Consider the following 14,232-nt stretch of genomic DNA (forward strand, 5'->3'; position numbering starts at 1 on the left):
GGCCGGACACGTGAGCGCTGATGCACGAAGCTGAGCCCTCCGAGGCTGAGCCCGCGGTGGCAGCGCGCGTTTCCACTGCCAGCGCCCCACGCTGCTCCGGGGTCCTCTTCGGGCAGCTGCCTGCCCACCCCCAGAGGCGGCACCTTCCCTCCTCGTGCTTCCCTCTAACTTCGTTTTCACCCCCATCGCTCCCCGGAGGCAGCTTCCCCTGCTTCTGGACTGAGGCCTAAGAGGAGGGGGGCACTGCTCCCCTAGACTCCAGCTACAGGGTTCTCCACGGGGCCACTTGTCTGGAAGCCCGGGGCGCAGCCCTCCATTCCCACCGCTTCCCTGGAGCAGAATTCCTGAGCTGCTCGTCCTCCCTTCCCTCCCACAGGAGGAAGCAGTCCTGCTTAGCCAGGAGTTCTCTGAGGCCTGGGGCCAGAGAGCTAAGGAACTGTATGAGCACGTCTGGCAGAACTTCTCCGACGTGCAGCTGCGCAGGATCATCGAAGCTGTGCGCATCTTGGGACCTGCCAACCTGGCCCTGGCCAAGCGGCGGCAGGTGGGCCCGAGGAGCAGGCAGAACTGGTGGGGTGGTGGTTGAGAGCAGCCTGGCAGGGAGGGAGGCAGGGACCTGGCGATCTGTGTGGCCCCTGGCTGTAGAGGCACCTACGCATCGCTGCTGAGCTACCGGAGGTGCTGGCTCTCCTTGGAGAGATGGAGGAAGCTGCTGTCTATTGAAGCCAGTATTATGGAGTGGAAAGACAAATTCAGTGTAGCTCTGTGGTAGAGCACTTGCTTAGCGTGTGTGAAGCCCGGGTTGATTGCATCGCCAGCACTTTCAAAAAGGGGAAAAAAAGCTAAACTTTTCCCAGGCCACTTTGGTTTAGGGGCTTTCCTAGAAAGGCTGAAGAGAAGGCACAAAAATCAGAGGATAGGAGATGGAGCTGAGCCAGACTTAATGGGTCCCTGGCCTTCAGGACACTGGCTTCGCTTACACAGGATGCCCCCGCTGGAAGGGACATTGGTGTGTTAGTGATGAGAAGGGCTCTCAGGGCCACAGATGACCTTGTCAAGGCCACATGCTCTCTCCAGGCCCCCTTTTCTTCCCAGCACAGACAGGAGAGGTGGCCACATTAATTCCAGGGACTATTCATGGCTAACATTTCCTCCACTCCAACTTCCCAGTACAACTCTCTGCTGAGCCACATGAGCAGGATCTACTCCACAGGCAAGGTCTGCTTCCCCAACAAGACTGCCACCTGCTGGTCCCTGGACCCAGGTATGCCCCAGTCCATTCTCTGCTAGAGTTTCCCTGCCTTCCCCCTTGCGCTGCTGCACCCAGGAGGGTGGTGTGTCTACCAGAAAACCCAAAGGCGCTGACCTCCAGTAGGGGCTGGGCTGTGCAAGAGCCCCACACCCCTATTTCCCCAGCAAGTGACTTCTAGAATCTCCTGGTCTTTCTCACTCTCATCAGACCTTCCTTTCAGGTTGCTTGGGTTTCCCTTTGCTGGGTCTTTCCGCTTTCCCCAAGAGAGCTACACAGGCTTTGGACCCCCAGGACTCCTCTTGAGGTTCACCACTCTGTCCTGAGTCATGAAGGGTCTGTCTGGGTTTTGGCTTTTGGATGTCCTGTGTTAGTCATCTGGGACATCAGTTTCTTAGGGACAGGGTCTTGCCCGGATGCTTGCTTTGTATAGCTGCCAACCCCATTCCACCAAGCTGGTAGGTCACCCTTGACCTTGGGGACATTGTGCCATGGAGGGACTGGTGAGAATGATGAAGATTTCTTTGCATACCCTGGTGAGGACTGCTGGACTGCAGCGCAGAATTCTCCTAACTGACCCTGCCCGTCTGTATCTCAGAGCTTACCAACATCCTGGCCTCTTCAAGAAACTATGCTGTGCTGCTGTTTGCCTGGGAAGGCTGGCACAATGCTGTGGGCATCCCCCTGAAGGCCCTGTATCAGGACTTCACTACCCTCAGCAATGAGGCCTACAAACAGGACGGTGAGCCCCCTCCTCCCTCGCCAGGGAAGCGGCCCGTCCCAGCGGGCAAAGTGCACTTCTCTGCCATCTTGCACTGAGCCCCAGCACCTGAGGCACACAGGGCGGCGGACAGGATATGTGCAGAGCTGGCCTGAGGTCTCGAGGCTGGTGGGAGTGGCATGGTGCTGGCCGGTCGCATGCCTCCCGGTGCCACTGTGCTGTTCTCCTGCTGCCCCTGCCAGCTCTGCTCCTGCCCAGCTCCCCTCTCAGCCTCTTCCTGCTCCAGGATCTGTTTAGCTAGAACTTAGAGCAGCCTGTGGGCAAAAATGTGGAACTGCAGCCTTTCCCCGCTAGCTAGCAGGCACAGGGCCCAAACCAGGCGGGTGGTGAAGTTGAAGGTGGGAGGTGGTGGGCCGGGGCCTTGGTCCTGATCTGCAACCCCCCACCGGACCCTGCTAGGCTTCTCGGACACCGGGGCCTACTGGCGCTCATGGTACGACTCACCCACATTTGAGGAGGACCTGGAGCGCCTCTACCACCAATTAGAGCCCCTCTACCTGAACCTTCACGCCTATGTCCGCCGTGCACTGTACCGCCGCTACGGGGACAAGTATATCAACCTCAGGGGACCCATCCCTGCCCACCTTCTGGGTAAGGACCTGGTCCTGCCTCCATGCATGTCCCAGAGAGCCTGGGCTCCGGGTGATACCCAGGGGAGGGGAAGATGGGTCACCCTTCTGGCATCTCACATGCCTGGAACAACGCACATTCACTTTCCACTCCAGTGTCCTCTGTGGCTGGCTTAATCCCCGCACTGGGTGCCGACACTGGCACCTAGGGTACAGCACAGTGACACACATGGAGAAGCAAGCGTGACCAGGTAGGGTGCCAGGCTTCCCCACTCCATGCTCCTCCTTCTAGGAAACATGTGGGCACAGAGCTGGGACAACATCTATGACATGGTGGTGCCGTTCCCAGATAAGCCCAACCTCGACGTCACCAGCACCATGGTAGAGAAGGTAAGCTCTGAATGCAGAACCAGCTTGGGATGATCAGGGGTACAGGGGCAGGAAGGTTAGCAGTGAGCTGGGACTGTGTCCGTGGCGGTGGTGGCGGTGGGGAGGTGGGGGAGGTGGTGAGCATAGTTCACTTCCATAATCTGCCGTTAGTGGGGCCCCACCTCCAGCAAGGGAGGCGGCTGAGCAGAGGTGCCACTCCTGGGCAGGGAGCTGCCCTGGGCGGGGGGGCCCTAGACGTTCTCCAGGGCAGCCAGGGACCCCACTGGCTGCTGGTCCCTGACCTGTGTCTACCTCGGGCACCAGGGCTGGAATGCTACACACATGTTCCGGGTGGCAGAAGAATTCTTCACCTCCCTGGGGCTCTTGCCCATGCCCCCTGAGTTCTGGGCAGAGTCCATGCTGGAGAAGCCATCGGACGGGAGGGAGGTGGTATGCCATGCCTCGGCCTGGGACTTCTACAACAGGAAGGACTTCAGGTGTGGACGCAGGGCAGCAACAAGGGTGGGCTCTTCAAGGGCACAGTGGGGGCACAGCCTGCTTGTGCCTGCCTTGCCCCCATGCTGGGCCAGTCTCCTGTTGGGCACGTGCACCCCTCAGCCCACCTTTGGCAGCTAGGATGAGCAGCTGCCTCTTGGATCCTGGAAGGAGGACCAAGGCCTGAGTGCCGGGGTGGCCGGCAGGGTCAGGGATTTGTTTCTAGCCGCTCCTGCCAGGGCACTGCCCTCGCTGCCCTCAGGTGGCTTGGCCTCCCCAGGTCTCTGGCCTGGCCCTGCCCTGTCATTCACCTGCCCTTCCCCCTTCCCTGCCCCAGGATCAAGCAGTGCACAAGGGTCACCATGGCCCAGCTCTCCACGGTGCACCACGAAATGGGCCACGTCCAGTACTACCTGCAGTACAAGGACCTGCCCGTGTCCCTGCGCAGAGGTGCCAACCCTGGCTTCCATGAGGCCATTGGGGACGTGTTGGCACTCTCAGTCTCCACTCCGACTCATCTACACAAAATTGGCCTGTTGGACCGTGTCACCAATGACTCAGGTATGGCAGCATGTGGAGAGGACCCAGCTTGGCCCGCTCAGCTGCCCCCCACCCCACTAGCCCCGTCCCAATCTGCCTTTGCTTGCTGCTCCAGGGCCCCAGGCTAGTGCCTCACGTGCTGAGCCCAGAGCTCCCCCAGATCCTCAGCCCAGCAGGGCCCCAGGCCTCAGGATCTCCCTTCTCTGTGTCTCCCATGGTCATTCTCCAGGTCTGCTCTGCCCAGTGGGGCTTTGCCCTCTCCCTGAGCTCTCTCTCTCTCCTTGTCTCATCATTCCTCAGAAAGTGACATTAATTACCTGCTAAAGATGGCCCTGGAAAAAATTGCTTTCCTACCGTTTGGCTACTTGATAGACCAGTGGCGCTGGGATGTCTTTAGTGGGCGTACCCTGCCTTCCCACTACAACTTCGACTGGTGGTATCTTCGGTGAGAAAAAGGGTAGGAAGGGACAAACTGCTGGCACCCCAGGACAGCTGGGACCCTCCTGCTCTGTTGACTTCATCCCCCCTCAGACAATGCCTGCGTCCTCTTACCCAATCCCTTCTCCCCGCCTGAAACTCTCCTCCAGGAAGGTTCCCTGCTGCTCTGCATGGGGAAGGGGTACCAGAGGGAAGAAAGTCCTTTATCTGTGACAGCACAGGTGGCTTGTGCAAGCCCTGGGTGCTAAGATAACCATCCTTTTCCAGAACCAAGTATCAGGGAATCTGTCCTCCGGTGGTCCGAAACGAAACCCACTTTGATGCAGGAGCTAAGTTTCATATCCCAAATGTGACCCCATACATCAGGTACGAGTGCCCCCTACTCCTGTGATCCTACGTGCCCTGTCCTCAGTGCTTGTCTCCTTACTCCTGTGGACCTCCAAGGGCCCAGAATTAGAATGGCCCTCCACCTGACATGGTAGTGCATGCCTGTCATCTCAGCACTTGGAAGCTGAGACAGGAGGATGCTATGAATTTGAGGCCCGCATGGGCTATATTGTGAGTTGTAGGCCACTGGAATACATAGTGAGATCCTGTCTCAAAAAATAGAAGCAATAAAACAAAACAGAAAAGAATAGCCCTCCTTGGACTAGGCTAGTGTTTCCCTTGTGCCCTCGACACTCCCACCTAGTGTCCAGCTTGCTGGATGGCGCCTTGGCAGAGGTCTCGTTTCGGGCTCCTGCATCTCTCTGATGCTTACGCTGTGCCTGCAGGTACTTTGTGAGCTTTGTGCTGCAGTTCCAGTTCCACCAAGCTCTGTGCAAGGAGGCAGGCCACCAGGGACCACTGCACCAGTGTGACATCTACCAGTCCCCCCAAGCAGGGGCCAAGCTCCGGTATGTGGTGGGAAGGAGAGGGTGTGCGGGGAGGCTGGCCGAAAGTGGGGACATTTGCAGGCCGCTGTCTGTTCGGTTGGGACCCCACAGGGCTGCACTTGTGTGTGGTAACTGCAGCTGTTGTAGGGTGAGGAACAAGGCATACACCCTGTGCTACCCTCACAGGGCTCCTAGGCCCTGGAATGTGGTTGCCACTGCTGTGGTAGCCACGAGGAGCAGGTGGGCAGTGGGCTGCTCTGGACCGCAGCCGCTGTCTCCTGTGCCCACAGTGCCCACTCTGCCTCACAGGGAGGTGCTGCAGGCAGGCTGCTCGAGGCCCTGGCAGGATGTGCTGAAGGACCTCACGGGCTCAGATGCCTTGGACGCCCAGCCGCTGCTCACTTACTTCCAGCCAGTCAGCCAGTGGCTGCAGGAGCAGAACCAACGCAACGGCGAGGTCCTGGGCTGGCCAGAATACCAGTGGCGCCCGCCGTTGCCCAACAACTACCCAGAAGGCATCGGTAAAGCCATGAGTGAGGGCGGGCTGGCACGAAGGCTGGGTCCCCTTGACTCTTCCCATTTGAGCCCTGGCCCCTGCTCTGGAGGGCTGGATGGCCCCTCCAGCTCATCAGAAAGGCTCTGTGGTAGAATGGAGTGGATCTCACCCCCACTGCACTCCTGGCTGTTCCAGGTTGGAGGGCCCCTGCGGGGAGGCTGGCTGGGAACACTGTTCTATGAGGTCACACTGCTGGCTGCACTCTTATTGGCCAGGAGCGGCAGCAGGAGGCTCTGCTCTTCTGCGGCCATGGGCCAACTCGGGGCTGCACTAGGACTGCCGAGGCTCCTCTTCCTGCTGCTATGCTGTGGGCATCTCCTACTGGTCCCCAGCCAGGCAGCCACCACCCAGGTGACAACCAACCAAGGGATAACCAGCCAAGTGTCAAGTGGAAACCAGACAACTCACCAAGAACCAACCAGCCAGAAAACACCCAAACAGACAACAAACCACCAAAAAACCCAGAGTCCAAATGGGACCACAGGGACAGGGCAGGGCCTGGGTGAGCAGGGAGGAGGTGGGGATGGCAGGTGGGGGCTCCAGTGGAACTGCACCCTGGAGAGGGGAAAGGTGGCTTGCTGTTCTCCTCTGCTCTGTCCCACAGACCTGGTAACCGATGAGGCTGAGGCAAACAAGTTCGTGGAGGAGTATGACCGGACGGCCCAGGTGGTGTGGAACGAATACTCGGAGGCCAACTGGAATTACAACGTCAACATCACTACTGAAGGCAGCAAGATCCTGGTAAGAGCCACCGTCACCTCTCCAGCCTGTCTGTGCGCGCAGACACACACACCCAGGGACACACAGTGCACGGATAACACTCACACATGCTCAGTGTGGGGCTGCCAGACTGTGAGATACCTGAATAGAGCATTTAAAACAACACTCAGGCTCATATTTGGCAAGCAGGTTCTCAATGCCCGGACAAAATTATTTTCACCAGCAACCTGCGTAGTCACAGACTGTAACTGGTTGTGCTCACTAAAGCGATGTCAAATTCACTTCTTAAAAGATTGAAAGCTCCAGTTTGCCACCACCCACAGGGCTCAGTCCTTGCATAGTTGTTGGCCTTCTTCCCATCTCATGGATAGAGTCTTAAGATCCAGAGAGCCCACACAGCGAGCAGCCCGAGGCCCCCATCCTTATGGCCTTGAAGACATGTAGAGGCCCCTTTCTCTGCCTCTTTTTAACATTTATTTGTTGTGTGTGTGTGTATGTGTGTGTGTGTGTGTGGCCAGCTCAGCCCACCAGGGGGCGGGGCTGGCTGGCATGTGGTGCTGGGGGATCGAAACGCAGTCCCTGATGCTTTGCCAAGCTTGTTCCAAGTAGGTGCTTTAGACCACTGAGCCATCTCTCTAGTCCCTTTCTCTGCCTCTGGCAGTCACAGTCTTACTCAGCTGTACACATCTGAGGGGCACACACTGCACCTGGGACGGTTGGCCCAGGCTGAAGAGGGTCTTTATGGGCAAAAGTGGCAGCTGCCCCCTTGCTGTCACTCCCGTCCTCCTGCCCTCCCCCCATGACACTTGCTCAGAGACCGTCCCAAAGCTCCAGGACCCCGTGACACCACCCCCTGTACCCTCAGCTTCAGAAGAACATGCACGTGGCCAACCATACCCTGAAGTATGGAACCTGGGCCAAGCGGTTTGACGTGAGCAACTTCCAGAACACCACCACCAAACGGATTGTAAAGAAAGTCCAAGACCTGGATCGGGCAGCACTGCCCACCCAAGAGCTGGAAGAGGTATTTGGCTGCAGGTAGCAGACGTAGAGGCTGCTGGGAGGGCGGGCCCTGCCCCCGAGTTTGGCTCTGGTGGTGTACCCTTTTCTTTGGTATGACACGTTGTGACCTTGGCCATGTCCACAGGTGCCTCCAAAATTTCAGGGAAGGCGGTGCCTTTGGCTCTGGGCCCCAGCCATGGCTCTGGGCTCAAGCACAAGTGCCCCCCTCACTAGCCCTCTCCCCCTCCCCCAGTACAACCAGATTCTGCTGGACATGGAGACCACTTACAGTGTGGGCAGCGTCTGCCACACCAACGGCACCTGCCTACAGTTGGAGCCTGGTGAGCGCGTGCCCGGGAGCGCAGGGGCTGGGTTGCTGAGGCGGTGAGAGTGTGCCTAGGAGGACAAGAGCGAGACAGGGGCTGGGCTGGTGGGGGGTTCTGCCGATCCACTGCCAGCTTCCTATGCGGGGGCGCCTCTGTCCTCACCCAGGGCCAGCCTTTGCCACCCCTCTTGAGGTTCCCAGGCTCTAGACTCCTGTGTGTCTGCACCCCAGGCCCCAAAGCAGTGGCTTGGGCCCCCTACACTGACAGCCAGAAACCTCAGCGTGTCCCTTTGCCCTTCCTGATCCCACCCATGTCCTCCCTACCTCTGACAACAGCCCCTCCTCCGAGCACATGGTGATAAGGAGCTTGACCTGACACGGGCAAACTGCCCCCAGAAGCACCGGGGCTCTGGTGCCCAGCCTGGCCCCTTCCCCCACTACCACTTCCTGCTGGATAGGCCTGGGCCATCATGGCCAGCCTGTCTCTCTGCCACCTACCAGTCCTTCCTGCCTCATCCTCTTTGAAGGAGCTTGCTCTCAACCCGCAGGACTCGCACACATGCTTCCCAGCCCCTCCTGACTCGCCCTTTCCCTGGCTGGGGAGTTCTAGGCATAAACGCTCTTCATAGAATCTCCACGCCGAAATGCTTTCTTACTGGCCCCCAGCCCGGCTCTCCTGTGAGAACAATGACAAATAGAAGAGGAAATGGAAAATAAACAGGAGAGAAAAAGTTTTCTGGGGCGAGGTTCAGCCTGCAGGTGGTGGATGTGGGCAGGCACATAAGTCGGGAATGGGGTGTGTGTGTGTGTGTGTGTGTGTGTGTGTGTGACTGGGAGGGTGGGTGTTTACGGGAAGAGGAGTGTGGCATTCAACACGCCTCCTACAAGGCAGTCCCGTCAGGTAGGGCTGGAGCATCAGGTCGCTAACTCAGTAAAAATAAGCCCGTGAGGACCGAAGAATCACATTACCAGACCAGATGCACAGTTCTCAAAAGATGCCTTTTTAAAACAAAATTAATTGAGTGTACTTTCTCTGTGAGATGTACATAGCTATCAAGTAGTATGTTTTAGAATAAAAGGAGAAGCTGAAGTCTGGCAGCAAGGGTTTGGAGAACAGCGAACGCCTTAGTCTTCCTGTCTCAGACCAGGGCCAGGTGGGAAGGGTCTTCCTGTGGCTCTTCTACACCGACCTCCCATAACCCTCAGCCCCGCCGTGAAGTGGATGTCAGCCCCTTGCAGTAGTCAGGGAGTCTGTGCCCTTCCTGCTACCAACAGGACATAAACCCAGGGTTTCCAGCTCCCTGGTGACACTCAGACAGTTTTTCACTCTTCCACAGGCTTCGCAGCTATTCTTTTATTAAGTTCAGTCCAGTGACAGTTTGTGACGGATGCCTGGGGCCCGATGGGGACACTGCTCTCCACTCAGGGACCTGTGCTCCTTGTCACCCCCTCTTCTCCTGGGAACACTGATACTGTCCCTTTTTATAGATGGGGAGAGAGACAGCAAGTCTAGAGAAAGGGGGAGAGGGCTAATTCGGGGACTCACAGGAAGGCTGGAAACAGAACTCGGATTTGTGGATCCCTGAGCCTTTTCTCCTAGGGAGTAGTGGTTCTGGAGTCTGGTTTGTCCCTTGCCTCAGCCACTTCCTAATGGGGGACCCTGGCATGTCACTAAGCTGCTAAGATGGAGAGACAGGCAGATCCCTCGATGGGTCCCTAAAAGCTTGCAAGAGGCTGCAACCATGGATACTCAGCGTGGGACCCCGGCAGGGACCCTCTTAGCGCCCACTGTCTCCCCTCCCCCAGACTTGCGACCTGTACGCTCTTGCATTCGCGTGATCTCACCAGTTTTCGTCCCAGCTCTGAAATCCGATGGCCAAGCTCCCCCATCCAAGGAGGGGAGAGGGGAGCCAAGGGCTGGGGCTCATGCCTCCCAACGCTCCCCTCTCAGATCTGACCAGTGTGATGGCCACGTCCCGGAAATACGAAGAGCTGCTGTGGGTGTGGAAGGGCTGGCGAGACAAGGTGGGAAGAGCCGTCCTTCCTTTCTTCCCGAAGTACGTGGAACTCACCAACAAGGCTGCCCGGCTCAACGGTGAGTCCCTCCTGCCGGTGTCATGGCCCTCTGATCCCGGCATCCCTTTGGTTCCTCAGAGAGGTCCCCTGAGGCCCTCAGCCTGGGTCAGGTAGGTCCCCATAGGGGACAGGGAGTGGCGGGAACGGGCAGTTGTCCGGAGAGCCCCGCTATCCCCTGTGCAGGCTATGCGGACGCGGGGGATTCATGGAGAGCCACGTACGAGACGCCCTCCCTGGAGCAAGACCTGGAGCAACTCTTCCAGGAGCTGCAGCCGCTCTACCTGCACCTGCACGCGTACGTGCGCCGCGCCCTGCACCGCCACTACGGGCCTGAGCTCATCAACCTGGAGGGGCCCATCCCTGCCCACCTGCTGGGTGAGGGCGCTTGTTTTGTTTGCTTTTTGCCTTTTTGAGACAGACTCTGGCTGTGTAGTCCAGGCTGGCCTTAGCTCACTTTGTATGTAGCCCAGGCTAGTCTCAGACTTGCAGTGATCCTCCTGCCTCAGCCTCCCGAGTGCTGGGATTACAGGTGTGCGCCACTACACCCAGCCTGAAACTCAGTTTTTGCATGTTGCAGACTCAGTGCCCCGAGTGTATGACAGAGGCCGTGAGGATGGCGAGGGATGGTAGGGACTGGAGAGGGGCAGAGGCACCCAGTTTTTTGTTCCTGTCAGGCTGCTGAGAGCACTTCCCTTGAGGTGTGTCATTATGCGCAGACAGGAGACAGGCTCTCAGACCGCTTAGAAGTCATGGGGGAAGCGGGCACTTTGGCACACACATGCATTCGTAGCCAGGGAAGGCTGGGAAGGAGGGTCACACCTGTGGGCCAGCCCGGGCAACTTGGCAAGAGCTTGCTTCAAAATAACATTTCCAAAAAGGTGGGGGGCAGGGATGTAGCTCAGTGAGCACTTGTGTGAACCCTTGGATTCAGTCCCCCATGGCACACACACACACACAAATGACCTAAGGGAGACCCCAGGAGGTGGTCTAGGTATGGGTCTAGTTCCCACTCAGGCTGCGTCCCTACAGCTCAGGAGACCAGCCCTCCTGGGTTCCTTCTGGTGAGACCAAGACTATATGAGTGGATGTGGCTGAGTGACTAAGAGAGACAGACCCCAGGCGGGGACCAGGATGCCCCACAGTGGCCTGGAACTGGGGCAGAGCTAGGCCTAGGACTCAGCCCCTGCAGCCAGCTCTCTGTCTCTCTGTCTCTGTCTCTGTCTCTTGCTCTCTGTCTCTCTCTGTGTCTTTCTGTCTCTCTCTGTCTTGTTTGCACCTCAAGCTCTCACCTGGTTTTAGCTCAAGCTGTTTTTCCCTGACTATGAAGGATTCCGACTCCTTGCCCATTTCTGAACCCCCCACTCATTCTGAATATCTTCCTGTTCTCTAGTCCTGAACAAGTGGTCTGTCTTTTTAACTTAAAGTTCAAGAGCCATTAATCTCTCCTAAAGACACTGTTGTTGGTTTTTGTCAGAGTCACCAGCAGGTGACCTGCATGAACCAAACTTAAGAGATGTGCAGGAGACACAATAGGGAGGCAGGCCAGAGCGTGGCCCACGAGCCTTTAATCCAGCTGTAGGCCTGTTTCCTTGGGTGTGCAGTAGAGATCATCCCAGAACCCGATGCAGGCAGGAGAAGCAGTTAGCATGCACGATGTGCTCGGTGCCGCACTCAGGAAGGTAGTGCTGTCAGCATAGTTGTTCCAGGGACCTGCAGCCTTCTCATCTGTGGGATTCCTTCACTGCTCAGGGCAATGAAGACCACCCATGTGCCCTGATGGCCACCCGCGTCTTCCCCCGTCCCTGATGTTAAGACTCTGGTCTGGACGTGTATTCTGAAGGCAGTCTATGCCACTCAGCCCAGTCCACAGATAGTGGGTGTTCGGGCAACACTGCTATGACTGGCAGGGCTGGGTCCTGGATCCCTCTTCCTGCTGAGTGGCGCTGACCCCAGAAAGTCACACCTGTTTCCTCTCTCTGCCATCTCTTCCCACTGCCTCCAGGGAACATGTGGGCACAGACCTGGTCCAACATCTATGATCTGGTGGTGCCCTTCCCTTCAGCCCTCAACGTGGACGCCACGGAGGCCATGATAAAGCAGGTCTGTGGGCTGGCGTCCTCCTCCTCCAGGGGCTTTCCTGGGTCCAGGGGAGGGGAGAGACCCGCTGCCGACTCAGCTCTCTCAGCCGCCCCCACCCCACACACATGGCGCAATTCCCCTAGAGCCTCTGTTTAGACACAACTCCTTTTCATTTTTTTGTTTTCTTTTTTATGAGCAGAATATATTTATTGAGAGAAAGAAAGCTCCTGTCCCGAGAGAGGGACAGGAGGAGGGGCCAGAGCGGGTAGTTCCCCGGGAAGCTGTCTCTTCCAGGGACTTTTATAGAGGAAAACCATGTGGTGAGGCGGGCCTAAGGTGGTGGAGAAGACATGGGAACTCGCTTAGGTGGGCATGAGGTGGCACAAAGCTACGGTCAGCCAATGAGATGACAAACACCATTGCTCAGGTAAAATTGATTAAATCCAGTATCAAATGGGATCCTTTTCTTACAGGGCTGGACACCCAGGAGGATGTTTCAAGAAGCCGATGACTTCTTCGTCTCCCTGGGGTTGCTGCCTGTGCCCCCTGAGTTCTGGAACAAGTCGATGCTGGAAAAGCCTACGGATGGGCGGGAGGTGGTGTGCCACGCCTCAGCCTGGGACTTCTACAACGGCAAGGACTTCAGGTCTGTCCAGCGGGAGCGAGGGTGTGTCATTTTGGGCTGGGGAGCAAAGAGGTGAGGCAAGCCAAAGCCCCATGGTGAGAGCAGGGAGGACGGGGCCAGGACACACTGGGGGCGGGCCAGGAGTGCAGGCTGGACTCCAGCGCGGACACTGGGTTTCTGGAAAAATGAGGGCGGTCTCAAGTGCTGGCGGCCAGTCTGCCCACATGGGTGGCTGGGAGCGTGCAAGGTCCCCATCCTGGGTGTGAGCTGCCCGACCTTCTCTACTCAGAGAGGCCCCGGCGTGCAGCTGACCCTCCTCAGGTGTACCCCGGTTACGGGGGCTCCCCGCAGAGCCACTCTCACCACTGGTGGATCAGAAGCTGCCTCCATCTGGACGGGTTTTCTGTTAGCCAGTGCATAACAGACCACCCACAAAACTTAGTGATGCCAAAGAACTGGTTATTCATGCTTAAGATTTTAGTCTAGACAATGCACAGTGGAAATGGCTTGTCCCTACTCCACCATGACAGAGACCTCAGTTGGGCTAATTTTGTGTGTGTGTGTGTGTGCGCACTTGGGATCAAGCTCAGGGCCTCATACATGCTGGGCAAGTGCTCTCCTGCTGAGCTATATCCCTAGGTCAGCTCGTCCTGCGTGTGGCCCTGAGTCTGTGGATGTCTCCCCATGTACCAGGTCTAGGGTGGGATGTTCGGGACGGCCTCTCTCCCTCATGTCAGGTGCTGGTTGGGATGGCCGGGGCAGCAGCTCCATCACACAGTGGCTGTCTCGGGCTGACAGATTTAGCCTGTCATCTGGCACCCTCAGAGTGAAAGAGAAGCAGTCAGGACGCTTAACAGCTAAGCCCCAGACTGGCAGAGTTCCCAGGCAGGCTAAGTTCTACCGGCTAAGTCAAGTCCTAAGGATGACCCAGATTCAAGGGAAGGGGAAGGACAGACCCTACTTCTTAGGAGAAGCAGCAAAATGACCTGCCGCAGCTGAGGAAGTGTCCGTTAAGACAAGAATGGATACAAGAGCCTGGACTCAAACCAGACAGGGTCCGCTGGCCTGCCTGGCCTTGGCCCCTTCCAGAGCACAGGGACTGTAACAGCTGCAAGGCTGAGGGAGACGGGATCTCGGGGCGAGGGCTCCTGTGGGGATCCTCGCTTCATGGAGTCAGGGGAGAAACGAGACACACATGCGTCTTGCTGCAGCTGGATGCTGGGCCCTGGCCCCTCCCCCAGTGAGAATGGCAGGAAAGTGAGAGGAACCTGAGTTCCAAGGCTCTAGCTAGATCCTGCAACTGGACTGGCTTGCCAAAGAAAACAAGGGGGCTGGGGAGATAGCTCGATGGTCTAAGTGCCTGCCTGGCAAGTATAGGGACCAAGGTTCAATCCCTAGTACCCCGTGCCATGCTGACCAGTGAAGCTGGGGGTGGTGGTGGAGGCCTGTGATCCCAGTGCTGGGGAGGCTGAGACAGGACGATCACTATGAGCACAAGCTGTGTGGCGAGATCCTGTATCAATAAATAAATAA

The 14,232-nt window shown here is 57.5% G+C and overlaps 1 protein-coding gene across 2 annotated transcripts in view; it reads left to right on the forward strand.

Annotated features, from left to right (window-relative positions):
* The first annotated feature begins 2,873 nt into the window (after positions 1-2,873).
* Positions 2,874-14,232, forward strand: part of LOC101587792 (angiotensin-converting enzyme) — a 16,014-nt gene continuing 4,655 nt past the window's right edge. Inside the window, exons 1-14 of one of the 2 annotated variants that reach the window (XM_023714180.1) lie at positions 2,874-2,989; positions 3,293-3,465; positions 3,801-4,024; positions 4,304-4,448; positions 4,709-4,807; positions 5,215-5,337; positions 5,626-5,837; positions 6,477-6,613; positions 7,458-7,616; positions 7,848-7,935; positions 9,871-10,014; positions 10,179-10,370; positions 11,998-12,095; positions 12,548-12,720. In XM_023714180.1, coding sequence (XP_023569948.1) covers positions 2,876-2,989; positions 3,293-3,465; positions 3,801-4,024; positions 4,304-4,448; positions 4,709-4,807; positions 5,215-5,337; positions 5,626-5,837; positions 6,477-6,613; positions 7,458-7,616; positions 7,848-7,935; positions 9,871-10,014; positions 10,179-10,370; positions 11,998-12,095; positions 12,548-12,720 — 2,081 coding nt within the window. In that variant the 5' untranslated portion in view covers positions 2,874-2,875. Of the gene's footprint in view, positions 2,990-3,292; positions 3,466-3,800; positions 4,025-4,303; positions 4,449-4,708; positions 4,808-5,214; positions 5,338-5,625; positions 5,838-6,095; positions 6,345-6,476; positions 6,614-7,457; positions 7,617-7,847; positions 7,936-9,870; positions 10,015-10,178; positions 10,371-11,997; positions 12,096-12,547; positions 12,721-14,232 lie in introns of those variants that run through there. The other variant, XM_023714182.1, reaches the window with a different exon arrangement.

This window comes from Octodon degus, unplaced genomic scaffold (genome assembly GCF_000260255.1).
Source record: "Octodon degus isolate 3935 unplaced genomic scaffold, OctDeg1.0 scaffold00033, whole genome shotgun sequence".
In the NCBI taxonomy this organism is placed as follows: domain Eukaryota; kingdom Metazoa; phylum Chordata; class Mammalia; order Rodentia; family Octodontidae; genus Octodon; species Octodon degus.